The sequence below is a fragment of the Meles meles genome, chromosome 14 (genome assembly GCF_922984935.1).
Source record: "Meles meles chromosome 14, mMelMel3.1 paternal haplotype, whole genome shotgun sequence".
NCBI lineage: Eukaryota > Metazoa > Chordata > Mammalia > Carnivora > Mustelidae > Meles > Meles meles.
The window spans coordinates 3,813,054-3,835,807 of record NC_060079.1 but is presented as its reverse complement, the minus strand read 5'-3'; the positions used below and the strand labels follow the sequence as shown (position 1 = coordinate 3,835,807).

The window sequence follows — 22,754 nt, the reverse complement described above, 5'->3', positions numbered from 1 at the left end:
GATTTGGGAGAATCACTCCCCCCCACAGCTTTACTGAGGTGTTAACCAACATATAGCATTGTGTAAGTTTATGGTGTACAGTATCATGACGTGATGCACATGCACATTACAATACGATTACTACCATAGCGCTAGTTAACACCTCCAGCATATCACATAATTACCTTTTTTTGGGGGGGGGGGATGAGAACATTTAAGTTCTTAGTAACTTTCAAGTATGTAAGAAAATATTTTTAACTATAATCACAATGCTGTACATTGGATCTCCAGAACTTGTTTACCTTCTTAACTTCAATCCTGGAAACCACAGTAACCATGATTCTACTCTCTGTTCCTACAAGTTTGGCTTTTTTATTTCCATATGTAAGTGATATCAAACAGTATTTGCCTTTTTCTGTCGGACTTATCTCATTTAGCACAATGCCCTCAAGACTCATTCACGTTGTTGCAAATGGCAGGATTTCTTTATTTCTCATGGCTGATTAATATTCTATTGCTGTTTTCCTACTTAGCATTGATGGTAGAGCTCTTCTTATATTTTAGATACAAGTCCTTTGTCAGATATGTGTTTTGCAAGTATTTTCTCCTATTTTGGCTTCCCTCTTCCCTTTGATAGGATTGTCTTTTGCGAAGTAAAAGTTAATTTTGATGAAGTTCAATTTATCCATATTTAAAAATTTTACAGATCATATGCTTTTAACGTCATAGCTAAGAAATCTCTGGCTAACCCAAAGTCACAAAGATTTTCTCCTGCAAGTTTATACTTGCAGTTTTATAGTTAGTAATATGATCCATTTGGGTTTTTTTCCCCCCAATTAATTAACATGTAGTGTATTAGTTTCAGAAGTAGAGTTCAATGATTCAACAGTCTTATATAATACTCAGTACTCATTATAACACATACCTTCCTTAATGATCCATTTTGAGTTAATTTTTTTTTAAGATTTTATTTACAGAGATCACAAGTAGGCAGAGAGGCAGGCAGAGAGAGAGAGGAAGGGAAGCAGGCTCCCTGCTGAGTGGAGAGCCCGATACAGGGCTCCATCCCAGGACCCTGAGATCATGACCTGAGCTGAAGGCAGAGGCATTAACCCAATGAGCCACCCAGGCGCCCCTTGAGTTAATTTTTAACATGGTGCATGGTGTAGATGAATATTAATTTTTTTGCATGTGGATTTCCAATTATTCCAGCACTGCTTGTTGAAAAGACTATCCTCTTTCTACACAATTGCTTTTTGCACTTTTGTTAAAGGTTAACTGACTATGTATGTTTGGGTCTATTTGTTATTCCATTGCTACATAAGTATCAAAAGAAAAACTTTTGATGTCCACCTTTCTGGAGTCACATATAACATCTGTTTTACCTGTTCATTTGAACATTTACCCTCTACTAGTTTGGAAGTTATACATCCCATTTCAATTATTTTTATATTTACTAGATATATTTAGGCATATTTTAATATGTACATTTAACAGAGTCTAAAATTAATCAGTATCTTCACCTTCTTCCCAAACAAATGAAGATCTTTGAATACTTTATTCTATTACAACTTACATCTCTGCCTTAAATGTTACTTCAGCCTAGGAATTTAGTTTTACCTTAATTTTGAAAAATTTGACAACATAGAGTATTGCCATTTTTTAAAATATTCAAAATGTAATTAGATTTAATAGCCTATTTGCCACCGTATTTGCTTTTTTATTTTCTTTTTTATACTTCTGGCTTTTCCCTCCTCCTCAGCCTGAAGTACCCTCTTTGCAATTTCTTTTTAATGAGAACCTATTGGTTAAAAACGCTCTAAAATGACTTTATATTGTGTTCATTCTTGAACTATAGACTCAATGGCATACAGTTATAGTTATTCTGTCTGCACACACTGACAATGTTCCAGGATTTCTGGTTTTCTTTTTAGACTGAGAAAACTGAAACAGTTTTTCTGCCTTTCATATACCGTAACTTGGCTATGATAAATGTATTATTTATCCCATTTGAGCATTATCTCACTTTGATAATTTGAGGATCTCATTAATTCTAGAAAATTCTCGGCCGTTATTTCCTTTTCCTCATTCTGTCTTTCTAACCCAATTATATGTAGGCTAGACCTTTTTTTCACTACATCCTTCATGTCCCTCAATCTCTATTTTCTATAACCATGACCCTCTGTCCTTCATTCTGGGTAACTCCTTCAGCTCTATCTTCCAGGTCATACATTCTCTCTTCATCTGATCTAATCGGGGATGAAGAGATTAGAGAGAATCATACATTCTCTCTAATCTAATCTAATCCATTCAGGGCCAGCAAACCTTTTCTGTAGAGGGCCAGAAAGTAAATACCTTAGGCTTTGTGTGCGATATGGTTTCTGTTGCAGCATGAAGGCAGACTGAGCATGGCTGTGCTCCAGGAAAACTTTACTGAAAAAAACAAGTGGTAGCTCAAGCCAGATCTGATCTGTAAACTGTAGTTTTCCAACCCTTTATTTAACCATAAATTTTCTAATAGGTGAGTTTCTAATTTCAATTCTATTTTTCATTTTTGGAAGTTGTATTTGGTTCTTTTCAACTTGCTCAGTAACTTTTATATTCTCTTATTCCTTTGTCATACTTAAAATACACAAGTATTGCCCACTATCTTTTTTTTTAATTTTATTTATTTTTTTTAAAGATTTTATTCATTTATTTGACAGAGAGAGAGAGATCACAAGTAGGCAAAGAGGCAGGCAGAGAGAGAGGAGGAAGCAGGCTCCCTGCGGAGCAGAGAGCCCGATGTGGAGCTCGATCCCAGGACCCTGAGATCATGACCTGAGCCGAAGGCAGCGGCTTAATCCACTGAGCCACCCAGGAGCCCCTATTGCCCACTATCTTGATCTGATTCCTGTGTGTCTACAGTGAGAATTGGACAGTGAGGGATTCTGTGCTATCTAATTCTTAAATTTTAGATAGCAAGTGTTTAAGAGCTCAGGTACCAAAGGATAACCACCACATTGTCAAAAAAATTTATCTGAATCTATTCAGTTCTTGAATTCAGATAACAAGAGATAATCTATATTCTTCTTTTTTTTTTTTTTTTAGAGATTTTAAAAATTTGTCAGAGAGAGAGGGAGAGTAGTACAAGGAGCAGCAAGCAGAGGGAGAAGCAAGCTCCCTGCTAAGTAGGGAGCCCAATGTAGGCTCATCCCAGGACCCTGGGATCATGACCTGAGCCGAAGGCAGGCACTTAACCAACTGAGCCACCCAGGCATCCCTCTGTACTCTTACTATCAAAATATATTTTTACATAATTAAAACATCTTCTTTTAAAATGGATTCTACAGTTTCTGTTGTTCATTCGTAGTGCTTTTTCCTCATGTGTTCAGACTTTTAAAAATTGTACATTCCTATTCTTTGTAACTTTATCTGAAGTATTTGAGTCTTATTTATAGTATATTCCTTCAGGATAGATTTAAACTTGTTTCTCCTAGGTACCTGGGAGCAGCACCAACTCACCTCTACTTTATGCCAAATTTTCAGTGTGGGGTTCCTTTAGGATCCATATTACACAGGGAATATATATTCTAGCTCCAAAACTCTGGGGTTTCATGGTTAGGAATTTTCCAGGGAGCTTTTCCTGTTTTTGTGTTTGTTTTTATATTCTAGTAGTACCAAGTTGGAAATCCATTCTTTGTGGGGGAGATCCTTTCCTAGTTGACCCACTACCAGTATTTCCTGTTAAGGATCCTGTCTTTTTAAAGGGATTCTTTGAACTGACCTCTGACTTTTTGGGGGCCCCCACTGTATTTCTTGTTCCCCATGAATGGTCTATAAACCTAGGCTCTAGGTCACCAGGGATTAGCTAGGACAAATGCCAGCTTCTGCACTTATTCCTTTAAACTTAATTTTTTTTAAAAGATTTTATTTATTTTTTGACACAGAGAGAGAGATCACAAGTAGCAGAGAGGCAGGCAGAGAGGAGGGGGAAGCAGGCTCCCTGCTGAGCACAGAGTCCAATGTGGGACTCCATCCCAGGACCCAGAGATCACGACCTGAGCTGAAGGCAGCGGCTTAACCCACTGAGCCACCCAGGAGCCCCAACTTAATTTTTTTTTTTTTTAAAGTAGGCTCCACACCCAGCCTGGATTCTAAATCAGGGATTGAACTCACAACCCTGAGATCAAGACCTGAGTGGAGATTAAGAGGTCAAATGCTTAATCAACTGGGCCACCCAAGTGCTCCCTCTACTCATTTTTAACCTCCAAAGAATCTCCCTTTTTCTTGCCAACTCAGCCATGCATTTAAAATTTTTTTTAATTTTCTTATTTTCTTTTTTCCTTCCTCTTTGCCCCTCCCCCAAGTATTCATCATTTTAGGGAATGCTATTCCTGGAGGCATTTCCCTGAACATTCTGTCCATCTTACTGTTAGAAATAGAAGTAATAATTTTGTAGTCAGCAGGAACATACATAAATGTTACTAAAAAGGTTAAGTCTAATCTCTTTATTTTTCAGGTGAGAAAACAGGCCTAAGAAGGTAAAGTCACTTGTTCAAGAGTTCACAGTGGTAAGGCCATCAGCAAAACTGAGGTTTCCTGATTGCCAATCTATTCCTTGCCCATTCTACAATTATGGCTTTTTGGCAAAGTGTGTAAAGTGTAAAGTGTGGTACTTTCCATACAGTTGTGAAAAGTTTATAGGAGTAAGTATGGCCTTATTCATATATACATTCCTACCATATGGTATTCCAGAATATGGCTGTCTTAATACTGATAAATACACAGACAAAGTAAATTCACAATCTCTTTTCATAGCCTTATGTTTTAGACCCTTTTCCGAACCCCAGAATAGCTTACACCTTCCTGTCTTTAAAGCCCCTTGCAATCTTGAGATTTGGGGGAAAATCTCATGATATTTCTGCTAGAGGAGAAACTACATCCTGCCTTGACCAATGTTTTTACAAGGCAACTCATACCAAGAAGACAAACTATTTGCAACATTTTACAAAGTTAAGGTTTTAAAATATGAGTTCTTTTTTTGGTGAGAAAGTGAGTTTTATAACATAGGCACTATTCATGGAACAAATTAAGTAAAGTTAAGAAGCTGACTACATAAATTTTCACTATTCTCTTCAAGTAAAAATGAGTACACTTTCCAAGGGAAGACAGTCTTTACTTTAGAAAGAGAACAGTTTGTTTCCTCTTCTCCACCTTCCTGCATCCCATATACTCCTTAAATCACTGGAATCCAGTTTTTGCCCAACAGTGTACTGAGACCACTTTCTTTAGGGTTACCATCATTATCTTAACTGAAAAATCTAATAGCCATTTTTAGTTTTCAAGGTCCAATTAACCAATATCTGATAATTCTCCAACATCCACTCCCCTTCCCTTAAGCTAGGATGCCTATCAACTGCCCCTGATTTCTTATTTTTTGAAAGTGCTATCTAAAGTGAAACCTTCTAAAAAATTCTTCCTATTCCTCTGAATATGTTACAAACACAGTGCCCCTTACTCTTTTCAATTTCTTTTTAAATGATTCTCTTTTGGTGAGCTGTAAACTCTGATTTCCATTATACATTAAAAAATATCTTTGATCTCTCTCCTCCCATCTCCAAGATGGCACCTACAAGATGCAATCACTATGGAAGATCTTCTCTCATTCAGTAAGTATAAATAAATTTTTTTTCTATCTAGAAATACTGAAGAACAAATCCACAGCACTTTTGAGACCTTCAGCATGAATCTACTATCCGATTTACATCTATGTACTTTGTAGCACGACTTGCAAATGATCTATTCTCTTGTTATGACAAGCTGATCTTCCTTTGCCTCTGTCACTTTTGAAAGTTAAGGGGCAGTGTATCATAGCTATGGATCCGAAGTACCCTTCCAACCCCTACTGTCTAAGAAAGTAATGGCATTATCAGCTCAGATGATATAATCCTTGTATAATTTTAGGAGGCCCATTGCTTGGACCTAGTTTTATTGTAAAAACTTCAGATCCTTTTTACATTGTTAAAGTTGCAATTCTCAGTTTAACTTCACCCTTTACTCCCTACTCCTATTGACCTAATTGTATTATTACCCAATAAAAATAGCTAACAGGGACATATCAAAATTGGAAAAGTTGACTGTGATAGCTACTATAATAGGCAGTACTCAGGTGAAGAAGCTGTGGAGGGAATCAGTAAAGATGTATGCAAAGTAGATAACTGATTTATCACATTTTTTAAAAGCTCATTTGGGCTGAGCATGGAGCTTAATGCAGGGCTTGAACTCTCATGACTGTGAGATCAAGACCTGAGAGGAGATCAAGAGTTGGACACTTAACCAACTGAGCCACCCAAGCACCCCAAATTATTGATTTTTGAGTTATATTTTGTATATCTTAAATGCTTAACTGAGTACCTGGTATATAAATGTATGGAAAAGGGAGAAGCTGAAAGGGAATTGGCACTTACTAAATACCTGCTATGGTCAGGACCTTGACAAATGCTTATTTATTGATAAACAGAAAGACATGAAAAGAAAAAAGAACTGATAGAATATGTGTGTATGTGTATATGTATGTGTGTGTGCTCATGTATATATAAAATGTGTACATATATTTTACAGATACATGTAATATACATGTGTTTTACATATTTCATCAGATTTAAATACATATATTACATATATCAGTAAAATGTCTAGATAGGATTTCCTGGGCTTTTTGTAATTTGCTTCTGATGGAAATACCAAAAGGGGAGTTTCACAAATGTTTTGACTAACAGCATTATTGGAATAAATATCCAGCTTTCCAAAGCAGTAACTTCAAAATACAATACTCATTTGCATATATAATTTCTAGAATTTTGTTTAAAAAAAAAAAAACCCTTTTACAAACTTTGTAGTCTGTAGTTAAGAGAGAGGTACGCTTGACGTTTACCTTTATGCATTGATAAATGTAACCCTGTGGTAGGAAAAACTCAGAGTAACAAACTCCAAGGTCATACATCCAGGAGAGCAAAGAACATGGACCCTCACTATACCCACATGTGGATACCAGAATTTCAGGTACTGCCCCCGTTCTCCTTGGTCAAACAGGAATCGCCCTTATCAGGTGCTTGCCTGTGTCAGACACTGTCTTAAGTGTTTTCTATGTACTAACCCATCTCCTCCTCTCAACAACCCTGTTAGGCAGGTCCTATTTTCACTCCCATTTGACTGACAAGGAATCTGTGACAAAGAGATAAAGTGACGTGCCCAAGGTCATGTACAATATGGTGACTTAGAAAAAGAGGTCCACAGATGTTGAATGAATACCAGGACTGAGAAATTAATTACAATGACCTCAAATGCAAGGCAATAAGCCAGGGGCCAAAGGAAAGGAGCATGTTCTGTTGAAGACACAAAACCTCACACACTCTGTTATTATGTGTACGACGTATGTGGAGATGGCCAGGATATAAACAGCTAAGACAGTTTGAAGAGGAAGAGGTCAGTGATAAAGAATCTTATTGCACAAGCTATGTGCATGGATTAGATAGCTGAAATCAGTGCTTCAAAAGAGGATAACCTGAAGGCCCCCACCCGTCGCACCCAGGAATATTTATGGAGAGCATGGCCTAGAGCAGGAATTAGCAAATTATAATCTGGGAGCCAAACCTGGCCTACCCCCTTTTTGAACATCTAGTGAGCTAAGAATGGTTCAGACATTTTTAAAGTTTGGGGGAAAAAAGCAAAAGGATAACAATATTTTGTGACACATGAAATTTATAGGCCATTCAAATTTCAGTGTCCAAACATGACGTTTCAGAGAGCCCAGCTGTAGCCACTTGCTTACATGCGGTCTGTGCCTGCCTTTGTGACACCACAAGTACGTGTATGGCCCTGGAGCCTCAACTGTCTACTACGTGGCTCTTTACATACAAGTGTGCTGACCCCCTGGCTTGGAGAACACTGTACCAGAATAACAGGTGACACGTTAGGAGATGAGACCAGCAAGACACAGACAAATTTCTTCAGAATCTGTGGCACAGAGTGGACTTTGGCGCCACAGTGAGTACCATCAATTCTCTTCTAATACTTTTTGCTAATAAAGTTCCCTTTTATATACTAGCTTCCAAATGCTTAGATACTAAGGGTATTCAGCACATTTAAACTTTGGCTTTCTGAGGTGAAGAGGGCACTTACCCTGGAACTGAAGCTGACGGGGTGACACTCTGGTGAAATGAGTCCTCAGTCCCTCTGGCCTTCTCCAGGCTTTTTTTTGCCCCATTCATACTCACTGCCTTTCTTCCTAGAGATCAGCTACATTTTATTGATCTGATTCTTTGAATTTAGATATATTTACATGTGCTTTTCCTACCCCACCTCCTTAGGCTGTAATCTTTTGTTTGTCCATAGGTGGTGGTCACTAAGCATGAGTTTTTCACTCTGCCTGGGACACCACTGAGGTCCCCCAAACTGTGAGAAGGTATTCTAGTTAAAAACAAAACAAAACAAAAAAACTTACAACAAAATACCAAATTTAAAAAACAAAACATGGTTACAATGCATTTTATGAAAGACACGTTCCTCAAAGAGTTGTCTATAAAGTTGATTTCTGCTCACTGAATCATATTACCCTACTCATTTTCATTATAAAATCATTTTAGTGTAAAACTAAGAGATACACTGTCACAGGAAAAGTCTGCAACCAAGACAGAATAAAAACTAAAAAAAGCAGCAAACTACTAAGTAGCACACAGAGAACAAAGCGATTTTAAAATGAAATCTTTGTAACACAGCACTCAAGTCACAAAATGCAACCATCATGCTAAAGCGTAAGATGTAAGATGTAAAGTGCTTTACTGAAAGCACTCTTGTTTCCTGAGGACAGATACCCATGAGAAGCAGATGTGTTCCGCAGATTTCTTGGTCTTTTAACCCAACGCAACACATGAGGCAGGAATATGACTACTCCTCTCACCTGGCTTATATGTGTAGACCATACACAGGCTGACTATGGAGACTTGGAACTTGCAGAATATAATGCTCTCCTTGTGGAAGCTGACTTTCAGTGTGACTTAACTTTTTTCTGAATTGTTTGATGTTTTTGCACAGAGCAGCTGAAACCTTAACCCCAAATGTGGCATTTAAAAGAGTCATGAGTTTCTACATCAACGAGTTAAAACAAGTTCATTTTAAGTTAATTCTACAAAAACAAACTAAAGTACTGAAAATCCTGGAATGGATAGTCAATATTCTTAACCTAACATTATTGCTTTTTAACACAGTTTGTATCAAGTTAATAATAGTAATAGCTACTCAGCATTGAGTGTGTGCCAGGCATTGCACTGAGCCCCCTTCCATGAATCAAGCATGTAATTTGAAGTTAGTTTCAAGCTCACACCACCTCCCAGGGTAACATACTCAGGAGGGACGGAGCTAGGGCATGAGGCCAGAGGCTGGATGACTGCTGCTACCGTGAATTTAAATTTGGTGGTAATAGTAGCAGCAACCTTTCTACACACACTATATCACATTTACTCTTGTAATATCTCATTTAAGATCTATCAGCATCAGCTGGGACCTTGTCAGAAATGCAAATTCCTGGGCATGGCCCAGACTGGTTCAGAAATGCTGGACTAGGGGTTCCGGGCTGGCTCAGTCAGTTAAACGTCTGCCTTGGGCTCAGGTCATCATCCTGGGTCTTGGGATCAAGCCCCACATCAGGCTCCCTGCTCAGCGGGAAGGCTGCTTCTCCCTCTCCCACTCCCCCTGCTTGTGCTAGCCCTCACTTGCTCTCTCTCTCTGTCAAATAAATGAATAAAATTTTTAAAAAATGCTAGACTAGGAGCTCAGCAGGCTGTTGTCACAAGCCTTCCAGGTGATTTTGCCACACGCTAAAATTGGGGAGACCTACTGAAGAGGATAGAAGCTGACGCTTATTAAATAAACTAAGCAAAAATAAGGCTGTAGTAGGACTAGACTGATCTACCAAAAAAAAAAAAAAAAAGGATGATTTTCAAGGGTCCTCAAGATTTCATTTTATATAAACTAGTAATTCTGATATTTAAGTTCCCTATGGTCCTCGCTCCTGGACAATACTCTAAAAATCTAGTTGTAGGCATTGCATTTATTTTAACAGCTTAAGTCTGGCCTCTTTTGGATGCATTGGGAAAATCAACCCTTTCCACTATCTGACCTGTGGATCTAATCCAGACAGAAGTGCCAAGTATTTCCACGTAAAGATGTAAATGTGCATCTCTAGGTTTCACAGGTAGAAGTGGACGATGGGTAAGATCAGGGCCTGTCGCATGTGGGTTTGTACTGGGAAGTCCTAGCTGAGGTATAATAAGGGGGCCAGGGGCCACTATGCAGACAGTGACTGGGGCTGGTGGAGTGGCAGCAAGACTGCTGGTGAGGAGGGCACACCCACAGTGTGCTGCAGGGTGCTCTGGGAGGGCCCCATGAGGTGAAAGGGAAGAGAAAGCGAGAGAGGCATCCACAGCATGGTTTATTCAGACTTCACAGCCAGGTCAGCCTGTCCTGTGGCCTGTGCCAAGAGCTGGAGAAAGAAAAGGCAAAAAATATGATTCTTGGGTGGAACCAGCAAGGTCACTGAAAGAGGCATTTCAGCTTGGGTTGCAGGAGGAAATGAAGAAGTCTGGAATGCTATGTAACTGAAGAGATCAGGAAATAAGGAACAAAAAGGCAAATGGTAGGAGAAAAAAAGAAAGCAAAGAACCCTGAAAAGGAAATAGCTAATGCTTTAAACTTGTGCCAAAAGAACCAAGCAACATGAAACCCAGCTTGTAAAAATGCCCTAATAACACAGAATTTCCACTCCAAAATTCCCTCCTGTGAGAATAAAGCTTATTTGTACACTAGAACTGATTGTGTTGGGCTGAAATGGACTGGATGAGAGAAAAGAAAATGTATTAAAAAGAGAAACCAGGACCAGGAGGTGTATTTGTAATAGAAAGGCCTCTCCTTCCCTGCATTCAGGTATCAGATCTGGAGCAGCCACACCTTTCTCCACTGTGAGTCTTTTCTTCACTGAACTAACCCTGACCAAGGTGGAGGTCCCAGGCCCAGGTGAGGTATTTCATTTTGTTCCGAGACACAGCATGATTTAGGGACTATTACAGAGAGGTCACCTTGGGGAGCGGGGGCTGAGCCACTCTGTGCTAAAGGATCTGGCACCTCAGTGGCCTCGGAAGCACACCTTGATCTTTCTGATGTTTCTAAGAGGCAGACATTAGTCTGTGGACCAGTGTCGTCTGGGCTCTGGCTCAGCACCAACCTATTCAAGGTTCTTAGAGCATGCCCTGGCCCTGATGTTTCTGAAGCAGATTTTCAAACATTCCAGACATCTGGGTAACTTAGGCTCAGGTTTAGGCGTTAACACTGGTGATATTTTGCAAGCTTACGAATTACCAGAGAAGGCTCTGCGAACTTAACAAGGCTGTTGGGGGTTGTTCTGGAAGGAACTGGTTGGAACTCAAGATTTTTAGAGGAAGTATAGAAAACTCAGAAGACGGTGACTTGGTCCTAGAATTTTGATAAATATGTAATATGTCCCTAGGGGTTACTCAAGATAATTATTTTTTGAAGGACATTCAATTTCAAAAAAGCTGGTATCACAAACTGCTTGCCTCCTAAAAGCAAGGACGAATAGGGAGCAGCAAGTTGGTCTGGTGAACCTAAGTTCCTCTTAACTAAGGTACAAAGCCTTGTGTGCTGACTACTTGCCCATTAGGGACATTTTTGGTACATACATGTCCCTGATCCCTCATCTACAATCTCAAATTCAAAAGCTCATGAAAGCTAAGTTTTTAGGTAGCAATAGGTAAACTTCATGGGCTTAAAGCCTGACTTGACCTGAAGTTATTTTTAACCATCATTTATCATAAATGTTAACCATCATTTATCATAAATGTTTTAACCATCATATATCATAAATGTTATGTTAACATTTATGTGTTAACATATTTTGCCAAATTAGTAATAGTTATATTTGACTAAGATGATCTCCATGGGTACTATATATGGCTAATGCACGATGATACTTCTCTAAACTTCAAAGAATGCTGGATTCCACAACATACTTGACACGACAGGCTTTGGATAACAAGTTGTAGGCCTGTAGCTCTCCAGCTTACCAGAACTGTTGGGAAGATCTCTCAGACCCAAGACTCAGTTAAGTTCAACCCCAGAGGGTTACGTGAACACAGGAAAGCAGGAATGGGGCCAGGTTAACAGAACTGAGGTGACATCTGAGGGTCAGGGGACACTATGGAGATGTCAACGCTCATCATGACCACGGAGGCCTGACCAGATAGTAAATGGTTACTCCCTGTTGTGGCAGACTGCTCTTGGCATTCCTGGGACTGAAGTTGAAAGCTGCTTCTACCAATTTCTGAAACTCTGAGTAAAGACTCCTGTGACCTAAGGGTAAAAAGGCGAGGACTCTGAGTTTCAGCTGGAGAAGCTGGACTGATCTTAGAGAATCAAATTGTCTTGCTAGAACTAGATGCTACTGGTGACTGTAAGTGCTTAAACCTATCTGACAAAGCAAAGCGTAGAACTCAGGAAAGAATCTTTGTCCCAGCTGCAGCTTCTATCCTCAGGGAATTTAGAATACACACGTGCATTTCTCCAGCACAGCAGCAGTCTCAGTAGCACCTGAAACTTGTGTGTCTTTCCAACTAGATGTTAATTTCCCTGGACTCAGGGACCATGTCTTACTCATCCGCATGTCCTCAGCACTTAGCACAGTATTTATCTGGCACCTGGTACGTACCCAATAAATGTTTGTGAATGAACGAAAGACCCACCTGAACTAAGGGTCCCCATTTGTCTTTTTCTTTGTCCTAACTCCTAGATCAACAGATGGAAGAATGAAGTTGAGCAGTGGCATGGACTTGGATCACTTATGCAAGAGAGTTCTGAGTATGGATATAAGAGAATATATGTGTATTTCTAGGTTCCAATTTCGCATTTACTTTTCTAATTAGTTTCTTTCAAAGCACCAAATTTCTATGAAGTTTAACTTTTACTACCCCCGATATAGACAGAGAAGGTAGATTTTGTTGATGAAGAAAGAGGAAAGGAAAACTTAACAATCTTCTTGTTAAATAATGGTGTGACAAGCAATCAAATTCAAGGAGCTGAGAGATGCAAACAAGTTTAGCAATCACTGAAGCCTCCAGCATTTACACGGCTGGTCCAAAGATAGAAGGCTGTAATGAACCATGTCTCCTAATTCCAAGTCTCGCACTATTTCTACAAGAAAAGTGTAAAGACTCAGGACTGCCAGTGTTCTTTAAGATCATTTTACTTCTCATGGTACTACCTTAAAATGTAAATTTAAAAAATATAATACAGTAAAACCTCATTAGTATGGACATCTGTGTTCATATATGCAGCATGAACTTATTTAATTATCACTTAGCAGAAACAGGTATGGTTAGTTAAGAAGTAAAATCTACTAACATTTACAGTCATTTACATAGCAGACTGCTTACAAAATTAATTACACTAAGAGAGTTTTTATTGTGTATAGAACAAGCAAAGGACACTTTTTTTTTTTTTTAATTCAAGATGTTCCTGTAGCCCATGTACTACCCACTTGTCAAATCCAGTATTTCAAGGAAATGGGAAATACTTACCGCTGCCGGCACTCCCCTCTCTTCTGCTGCGGGAGCCCCCACTGCTGTCTCTGCCAGACTTTATGCGCTAGAACAAGAAGATGAGTTTCAAACAATAAATGATAGTCCCTCAAAGTTGAATATAATTAAATGTTGCTTTTTAAATTAACGTTGCTGTGTTGCCCTTAAGATTCACTGCTCCTTCTTCCCTTAAAGCTGGGTTCGAATTGCTCCTTATTCAAGAGTGGACTTTATGGGAGAAAAGATGAGGCTGTTGTGTGAGTAAAGCGCTCATAGCCTGCCTGCTACCGGGTCCTCAGTCCTTATGAAATACTCAGGGAGCACTTCCACTTCCACGTGCAGTGTGACGTTGCTTACAAACCCAATATTCTCCTGAAATGAGAGTTCAGGTCTTAAACCAGGGGGGCTGGCAGAAGACAAGGGAACCCACAGAAGGGCTATTTCCTGAGCTAGTCCTACTCTATAATGGCCGCACCTGAACTGTTTTGGGGAAGGGAAAGATAAACTGGCTTTTGAAATTCAACTTCTACAATAAAAGCGCAACTAATATCTCACAAAACACCTAAGATCTGTTCAGTAGTCCACTTTCGTAGGTACAAGCTCACCCTTAGAACATAAGAAATAGGGGCGCCTGGGTGGCTCAGTGGGTTAAGCCGCTGCCTTTGGCTCAGGTCATGATCCCAGGGTCCTGGGATCAAGTCCCGCATCGGGCTCTCTGCTCAGCAGGGAGCCTGCTTCCCTCTCTCTCTCTCTCTCTCTGCCTGCCTCTCTATCTACTTGTGATCTCACTCTGTCAAATAAATAAATAATATCTTTAAAAAAAATAAGAAATATCTCCAAGCTATGACATTCTTGGGTTTCTTGAAGCAATTTACAGTTATTTTGTGTTCTGCTTATGTGTTAGACTTTTTGTATTGACACCAAATCCGCCTCAAGTCATTCTGCCAGATTCTCATATGTCTAATGCTGTGTTTAGACGGACAGGGCAGTCAGTGACCAGAATCAGACAGCTTTTAATAAATATTTACTCTGCAACTGACTTAAAAATTATAAACACAGGTTGGTATCTTTAGATTTTCAATAACATAAACTCAATTTCATATTTAATTCAAAAGACAAACCCTGACCCTGACAACTCCCCAGATGCTTATAAATCATCAGATCATGGATGCGGTTATTGACATAGTGGTCTGCTAGGAAGAAAAAAATTTCCTTTCAATAATTCAAGACTAATTTCTGTAAAATGGAACACTCTCTTAAAACTCAGGACTTCTAAATACATGTAAACATGCTCACATTTTTTCTGTTAAAAAAGAAACCTCCCTTGAAATCCCATCTCTCCCCCTTGCCCCTTCTCTTTTGAAAATCTAGAAATGATGATGTAACAAAATAAAAATTTTAATGTCTATAATCAGATTTTATTTTAAAACTTGTTTTAATCTCTCCACAGATTATTTCTAGCTTATCTAAAACACCTACAACACAATACTATAAAATAAACTTAAAAAGACAAATGCCCATGTAACTGGAAATTTTTTCAAATCAAATGTGAGACGAGATCTTGCACCCTGCTTTAGTAACCGTATGTTTATAGTAGGACAATTTAGAAAAGTGAGCACTTTCCACCATCACTACATTCTTCACCGCATTCCATCTACTCTTTGCTCTCATCTAGAATTTCCCAATCCTTTGGCTCTCAGCCATCTTTTCCTAATTAAGTCCCTTTAAACCTCACTTTATTTGCAGCCTACGATCACCCCACCACTTTAAGTATATCTCCATCAGGACCTCCAGGCTCCTTGTTCACCCACTTGTCTTTCTGCTCCACTCACCAAGAAACCTAAAACCTGGCTTGATTCAATGACTTCTCTTCTTCTTCTCCTATTCCCAGGACACCGTGTCCTGCTGGACACATATCACATAAGGACACGACAGTGCCAGCCTCCAGGGGCCTCCCCACTGCTGGCTCAGCCTCTGCTCCCAGGCCCCACAGAGCAAGCATGTTTTTAAAGTACTACATTCTGTCCTTTTCACCTTTTGAAACTGACTGCCCCTCCTACTTTGTGAGTAAAAGGCAGCCTGTACCCCTTGGTGCTTCCTCTTTCCATGGACCCTCTCTGTCTGCCACACTCTTTTTTATCTTCTTCCCAGCTCCCCACTCATCCCTTACGGCTCAGCTCCACTCTCATCTTGGGAAACTCCTGTGACCCAGGCGGCTGCTTATTCAGTGTGCATACCAGCACCTATGCCCTCCTTCCACTCACGGTACTGCCCTGCTTGTCTTTTTCCTTTACCACGCTCCTGTGGGCAGACAATGTGGGGTTGTGTTTTTTGTGCGCAGGGGGTGGGGGGAGGAGAGGGAGTGATTGGAGGGTTCAAGGGAAAATCTTAAGTGAGAGAGAATCTTAAGCAGGCTCCATGCTCAGTGTAGAGCAGGATACAGGGCTTAATCTCACAACCCTAAGCTCATAACCTGAGCCAAAATAAAGAGTCAGATACTTAACTGACTGAGGAACCCAGGTGTCCAGAGAATGAGGTTTTTTTTTAATTCCTTTCCAACTGAACACCTATTTGCTTCTGAAAATCAAATTTCACCATACTGAATCTTGTGTACTTTGTTCTCTAACCCTCTTTGGTATTTTGGCTGACATTTTTCACTTCCTTTTTATTTTACTTAGTCTTTATTTCTTGCTCTTCCCATTTTGTTCTTTTCCAGACTACAGTCAAGTTTGACAGAATGCCCTGCAGCTAACTTGTTTGTGTTCAGTGAAAAAATGTAAAACATCTCTTTAAAAAATGTTGTTAAATGGTGCCTGGGTGGTTCAGTCACTAAGCGTCTGCCTGGAGGAAGTTATTTAGTCATCATGGGTCTCAGTTTTCTCATCTACTAAAAAAATAATAAAGCCATACCCAACATCATAGGACTATTGTGATTATTAGTTAATACACATAAAGTACTTACTTAGAACAGTGTCTGTACCTATCACGCACTCAGTAAATGTTAGTTGTTGCTATTATTAGTGTCTAGTTAAACAGATGTAATTGAGTGGAATTAAAGGGAAAACTGTAACCAGAACCATGAAGAATGCTAACATCATTCATACATCCAACGCCTTCACTTCTTTTCCCTCCTGCTGCAGAACTTCCACTGTTATTAGTACTTCCAGAGGAGAAGAAAGGATAAAGACTGAGGGTCAACTTTGTATTCCTTTCAACAGCTTTAGGTAAGAGTTTGATGTGATTATCTATGATATCCCTGCTTTCAATTACATGGTCCATTTCACAAATGATCTCAAGTTCACAATATGGAAATGTTCTTCTTGGGCAAGAAACACCAAAATTTGACTGTAGAGTTACCAATTCTAAAAAAGATATTGACTATCTAACAGTGTGAAAACGCTTAAAGAAATCAAGACATATCTGTATAATAGCGTATTACACAGGCATTAACGATGATCACGTGGAGAAATTCTAATTACGTAGAAAAATGTTAAGTTTCTGCATTAGGACCGATTCTAAACAAGAAACACAGAGAAAAAGCAATAAGTTTTAAGTTCAAATTTAGAAAAGGAGAGTGTCCTTAATTCAGAAGTTTATTTATTATACTTTGTTTCATAACTAACAGTGCTTTATGAACTATGCAAGCCAGGAAATAGAATGTTCTGCCCCATGGGCTCACAATCTCAGAAACACAAACTGAAATGGGACATGCAACACTTAAAAGATAAATTAACTCTCAGATAGTGAAAATTCTTTCTCTTTGTCTCTTATTCCTAGGACCTTTCTTTTCCACTATTTTTTCTCCTCCACTTTCTATTTATAAGCAAAACATAAGTGAGAAAACATCAAGAACATGTTTCTTTTAAGATTTAATGCAGAGTACCAAAGAATAGCGAAATTGATTTTAAGGGCGCTGCAGAGAGAGTGCTTTGTGGATGAGGACTGTGACTCTAAAGAAAGATTAACCAGTAACAATTTGAGAGAAGATATTAAGGATAAACTATAATAAGAGAAGATATCAAAGTGACCTTAGGTTTTATACGGATTACAATGAGGGTAGAGATAAAATATCACCAAAAGAGGCACTGCTCAAGCACTGTAAGATGTTAATAATTGGAGTAAATAAGTAAGAGAAACACTGGATCTAATCTAAATGCATCAATGGTAACTTGCATGAGTTTACTGAAGTATTCTTAAGTAAGTCATTAGGGAATTATTTAAGCAAAGACAGTGGAAGGATGTCAGGTCTATGAGATAAACAGATAAAAACTGACTATAGTCAATGTATATGTAAGTATTTTGATGGAAGAAGAATCAAAAGGCTGAGTACTAACTAGAAAGGAAAAGCAGTCTCAATGACATTTACATATTCATTCTTTTTTGTTTTTTTGAGGCAAGAGAGAGCAACAGAGGGGTGAAGGGCAGAGCAAGAAGCAGACTGAGCAGGGAGCCCTGTACAGGGCTGGATCCCAGGACCCTGAGATCATGACCCGAGCTGAGGCAGATCGATAGATGCTCAACTGACTGAGCCACCCACGCTCGCCTACATACTCATTCTTAATAGTAAGATCCACAGTCCACAAGAATATTAGCTCACAGCAGTCAGCCAGACGAAGAGTTTAACACCACAGAGAGAGAATGCATAAAGGAAAGAAGATGAGGTAAGGAGACAGACAAAGGGAGAGAGGAAGCCTATGTAAAGATGAAGTACTGCAAAGACCAGAACCAGAGCACAGTGTATATAATGGCTCAAACTAAGCACAGGGAAATCAAGGAGTAAGAAAATTGTGCAAAAGCAACTCTGCATCTCTTTAAAGGGGGCATATTTGGTCTCTGCCCTTAAAGTTCATTTCCCAGGGACTCCTCAGAATCAGACTTCCTACAGCTAGAGTTATCAACCCTTGTTAGAAGGGCTTCTAGAAGGAAGTTAGAAGGGCTGCTACTTATTAATAACACTGAAGTCTACCAAATCAGAGACGGTAATGCGTATGCCAGTTTTCTTGTTTAAGGTGGTATGTTGGAAGAAGAGTATTATGCATGATCCATAATTTGTATTAGTTGTGTGTTTTCTGTTCAGTATAAACTTAAACTACTGATGATTAAACTTAGGAAGTCTTAAAGACTTTGACTATTTCCATGGTTCTATACTAAGTAACTTGACAGAACAACTGATTTTAAGCTCTAAATAATGTTCTTGGTTTGAAATATATACTTATTTTTGATTCTTCTTAATGAAACACATTTAATAGTGATTACGAGGATAATTATGATAACCTGAATTTTGATTTATACCCATTTAATTTGACAAAGCTTCCACATAGGTTACCTAATTTAGCAATTGATACATGGCAGTAAATTGGTCTTGGCAGCAAGTTTCAAACTATATAGCCTACCATGGCATTTTAATACCAATTTGATATTTTATAGGATTTTTAAGGTAAAAATTTATGTCATGCTCATAATCCTTAAACAACTGAGAATAAAACAACTAGATCACATCTCAAAGCAAAGCAAAGATAACCATACTTTGAAAGCATATATGGACTTTAGGTTTAATTATCAAAGATAATTAATTTCTTGAAAAAGTCTAGTCTTAAAGAATATATTTTCTTTCAAAGAAAGGCAGACACTCAAAAATCATGTTAAATTTTTAAATATCCAGTCTTAAACGTAGGAGAGATTATTCTCTTAAAGAAGTAAAGATAAGAACACGGTTATTCCACATATCGCAAGAAACACAGAAATAAAATGCTTCCATGTATATTAATATTATCCTCAGAGCCATGTTCTACTACATAATGAAAAAGCTTAAAGAGAAAGTACTATTATTATATAGTCTTTAGCTTGGCTTCCATGGGCCACAGGACACTCCAAATTAACTGCATAAATTAATCTGTAAGTTATTTTGTGTTGGGGAAAGTTACAGTGATTTGCCTATGAGCAATCATTCATGTATATTGACTCTGATGCACTTTCTCCTATTAAGAAGTGGTCCTTGATAGAATTTTATCCTCAAAGTAAAATTTTAGCTATTCTTCCTTTTGTGCCATAGCAGAAAAAAATTTCAACTTTATTTTATTGAGAGAAGCCCTCAGAATCAGTTGAGCTACAGAAGGCTGACATTTTGAAAATTAACAGACAGCAGTTTTCGGCCCATATGAGATACCTGTTCCCTTATTTCTTTCATTTTTTCCAATCTCTTGAGTTTTGTTGCATATTCTTGAACTTCTTTTAATCCAATATCTGTGCAGAGACGAACCAAGAAACGCAGACCTAAATTGTAAAAAATAGTTTTAGAAAAATATTTATGCACAATGTTGAAAATATAACAAATCGATGTCTCAATCTTTTGGGACACAACTCGGAATGATACTCACAGTGTTTGTTTCTATTAAAAATTAATTACAGTTTGTATTCTCTGGCCCTATGGAAATGGTCTTCCTTGAAAGAGGACCTAACGGGACAGACTCTCTCTACCTGCCCTGCTCTCAGGTGAGACCACACCATCTACTTAGAGGCCTTCCCATACTCTTTATGTCTTTATCTGCTTTTCCTTTACACCACTTATGACTACTGGCATATGTATTTGTTTATTGCCTTTCCCTTCACAGGAATTTTTCATCTGTTTTCTTTCTGCCATGCCCACAGTACTTGAACAGTGCTGTATACCAACACTGAAGCATCACTCCACAAGAATTTATAAATCAGCAATTCATGACCACTAACATACTGTAAAAGTAATGGTACCAAAATAATTTAAAATGTCACTATATAAATTGCCCATGTATACATCTATCTTAATAATTTATAATATGAACATAATTTACATATATTTTACAGATATACTTAACTATTTCTCTTATCTACCTATCCTTAGAAAGAGTAGCTTAGGAATATTTAATGTAAAATAAAAATCATTGTTTTTGGTAGATGTTCTCTGAAATTTAGTATGTCATCTAAACTCTCTAAAGCAGGTCAGTTTTTGCTAACTGAAGAATATATTTTAAAAATGAATTACCCTGTTGGGTTTATCAGAAAACTACTCTGCTCAAAACAAGGTATTACACAGTACAAATTTTTTTTCTATCACTATAGTTAAGAAGGTAGACAAATTATAATTTGTTTTGAAAATTATCCAGGCCAAAGTCATCTTGAACATTTCCTATGGCACAGATAATCATTCATTTAATTTTTAGAGTGAATCTTTTTTTACAAAGTATTTTATTTATAAGTCATCTCCACACCCACACGGGCTCAAACTCACACCCCTGAGATCGAGTCACATGCTCCACCCACTGAGCTGGCTAGGGGCGCCTTAATGTGAATCTTTTTTTTTTTTTTTTTTAATATTTTATTTATTTGACAGAGAGAAATCACAACTAGGCAGAGAGGCAGGTAGAGAGAGAGGAGGAAGCAGGCTCCCCGCGGAACAGAGAGCCCGATGTGAGGCTCGATCCCAGGACCCTGGGATCATGACCTGAGCCGAAGGCAGAGGCCTTAATGTGAATCTTAAACATTCAATAAAGAAAGACATTTAGACTTGCGTGCAGATTCTCCCTGTATTGGTCCAGTGCAGAGGTACTATAGCCACCGCGGGGGTTCTTCAGCAGCAGCAATTCTGTCAATGCAGTTTGGCAATGTCTGGGGACATTTCTGTTTTTGTAACAAGGGAGTGGAAGTGCTAGGAGCATCTGGTGGGTAGAGGCCAGGGATGCTGCTAAAACATTATACAAGCCGTAGGGTGGCTGCCCACAGTACAGAATCAGCTCATCCCAAATGTCAATGGTGCCAAGGTAGGGAAGTTTGCCTAGCAGACTTTTGGGTTGCTTCATTTTTACAAAAGATACTGCTACCACTCATTTAATCTCTGAATCACCAGTTTCCTAAAGTGACTGAGATTAAGAATCACATAAAAAACTTTAAAAAAAGACAGGAGGGTCATCTGGGTGGCTCAGTTGGTTAAGCATCTGACTTCTGGCTCAGATCATAATCTGGGGTCCTGGGATTGGGCCTGTATCAGGTTCCCCCACTTAGCCGCTCAGCCAGGGAGTCTGGTTCTCCCTCTCTCTGCCCCTCCCCTCCATTTGTATGCACTCTCTCTCTCCAATAAATAAATAAAAATTAAAAAAAAAAAGGAAATGAAAGATATCTGTGTCTACTGCAAACCTAAATGAGAATCTCTGCACGTTGAGCTAGAAATTTGTGCTTTTTAAAGTTTTACAAGTAATTCCCACAGAGCCTGTTTCCTGATGGCATTTGCAAACTATCCCTGTAAAAACAAATCAGCTTTTAATCAGCATTAGAAAAGTTCTTGCTCCTAAGATGCTACCAAAGGTCATAATTCTGAGCTCTCTGCTGTTGATCTTTCACAAAAGCCAAATGGAGAAAAAAATAAATGAAGAACATGCAGTACATCTCATTCCCAGATCAGGCTGGGCCACTGGAAAACTTGGCATGGAAAAGATTTATCTTACTAGACTGAAATGCATTGTTTAGTGTTCATTGTCACTGAAAGACAAAATGAAGAAGTCTTTCAAACATTTTATTTGCTGTGGGGATCTCACAAAAGCAAAGAGCTGCTGTAACTTTAACTGATCTTATCAAATATATCTCTGGGTTTCACAACATAAAGGAAGAGTTAGAAATGTTTTTGTCTTCCCAAGGAATTACTTGTTTCCTCATAAATAGAAAAGATTATATAATTTATTACATTTTTTCTCTTTCCTTTATCTGCAAAGCTATTCAGGGCGAAATACACAGTTTAACGGGAGTATGCAGCATGTGAATATGGATATTTTGTATTTTCTTGATCATGATTTTGTTGTTGGAACTCCTGTAATACTTCACATTATTACTTTAAGTTACATCAAACCCATTATGCAACAAGATGGGGAATAAATGAGTATTTTCTACAAAGCGAACTTCACAAAAGGGAAATAAGCCCAATACAAACAAAATGTTTTAAAGTAACGTTAAAATTCATTTGCTATCTGTATGAGCAAGATGATTGTTCTACTTTCATAAACTCTGAAAGTATTTTTCAACCTCAGAAAGTTGCATATTAAGTGGAGAGTTTAAAATGCCTTTTCTGGGGTACCTGGGTGGCTCAATCGGTGGGGTGTCTGCCTGTGGCTCAGGTTATGATCT

General features: G+C 38.5%; 1 protein-coding gene across 5 annotated transcripts in view; it reads right to left on the bottom strand.

The window, feature by feature from the left end:
- Nucleotides 1-22,754, bottom strand: part of IFT88 (intraflagellar transport 88) — a 158,127-nt gene that overhangs the window by 14,152 nt on the left and 121,221 nt on the right. For all 5 annotated transcript variants that reach the window (XM_045978360.1, XM_045978362.1, XM_045978361.1 and 2 more), the window contains 2 exons: nt 19,774-19,880; nt 13,608-13,674 (listed from right to left, as the gene is read on the bottom strand). In XM_045978360.1, coding sequence (XP_045834316.1) covers nt 13,608-13,674; nt 19,774-19,880 — 174 coding nt within the window. The remainder of the gene's footprint in view (nt 1-13,607; nt 13,675-19,773; nt 19,881-22,754) is intronic.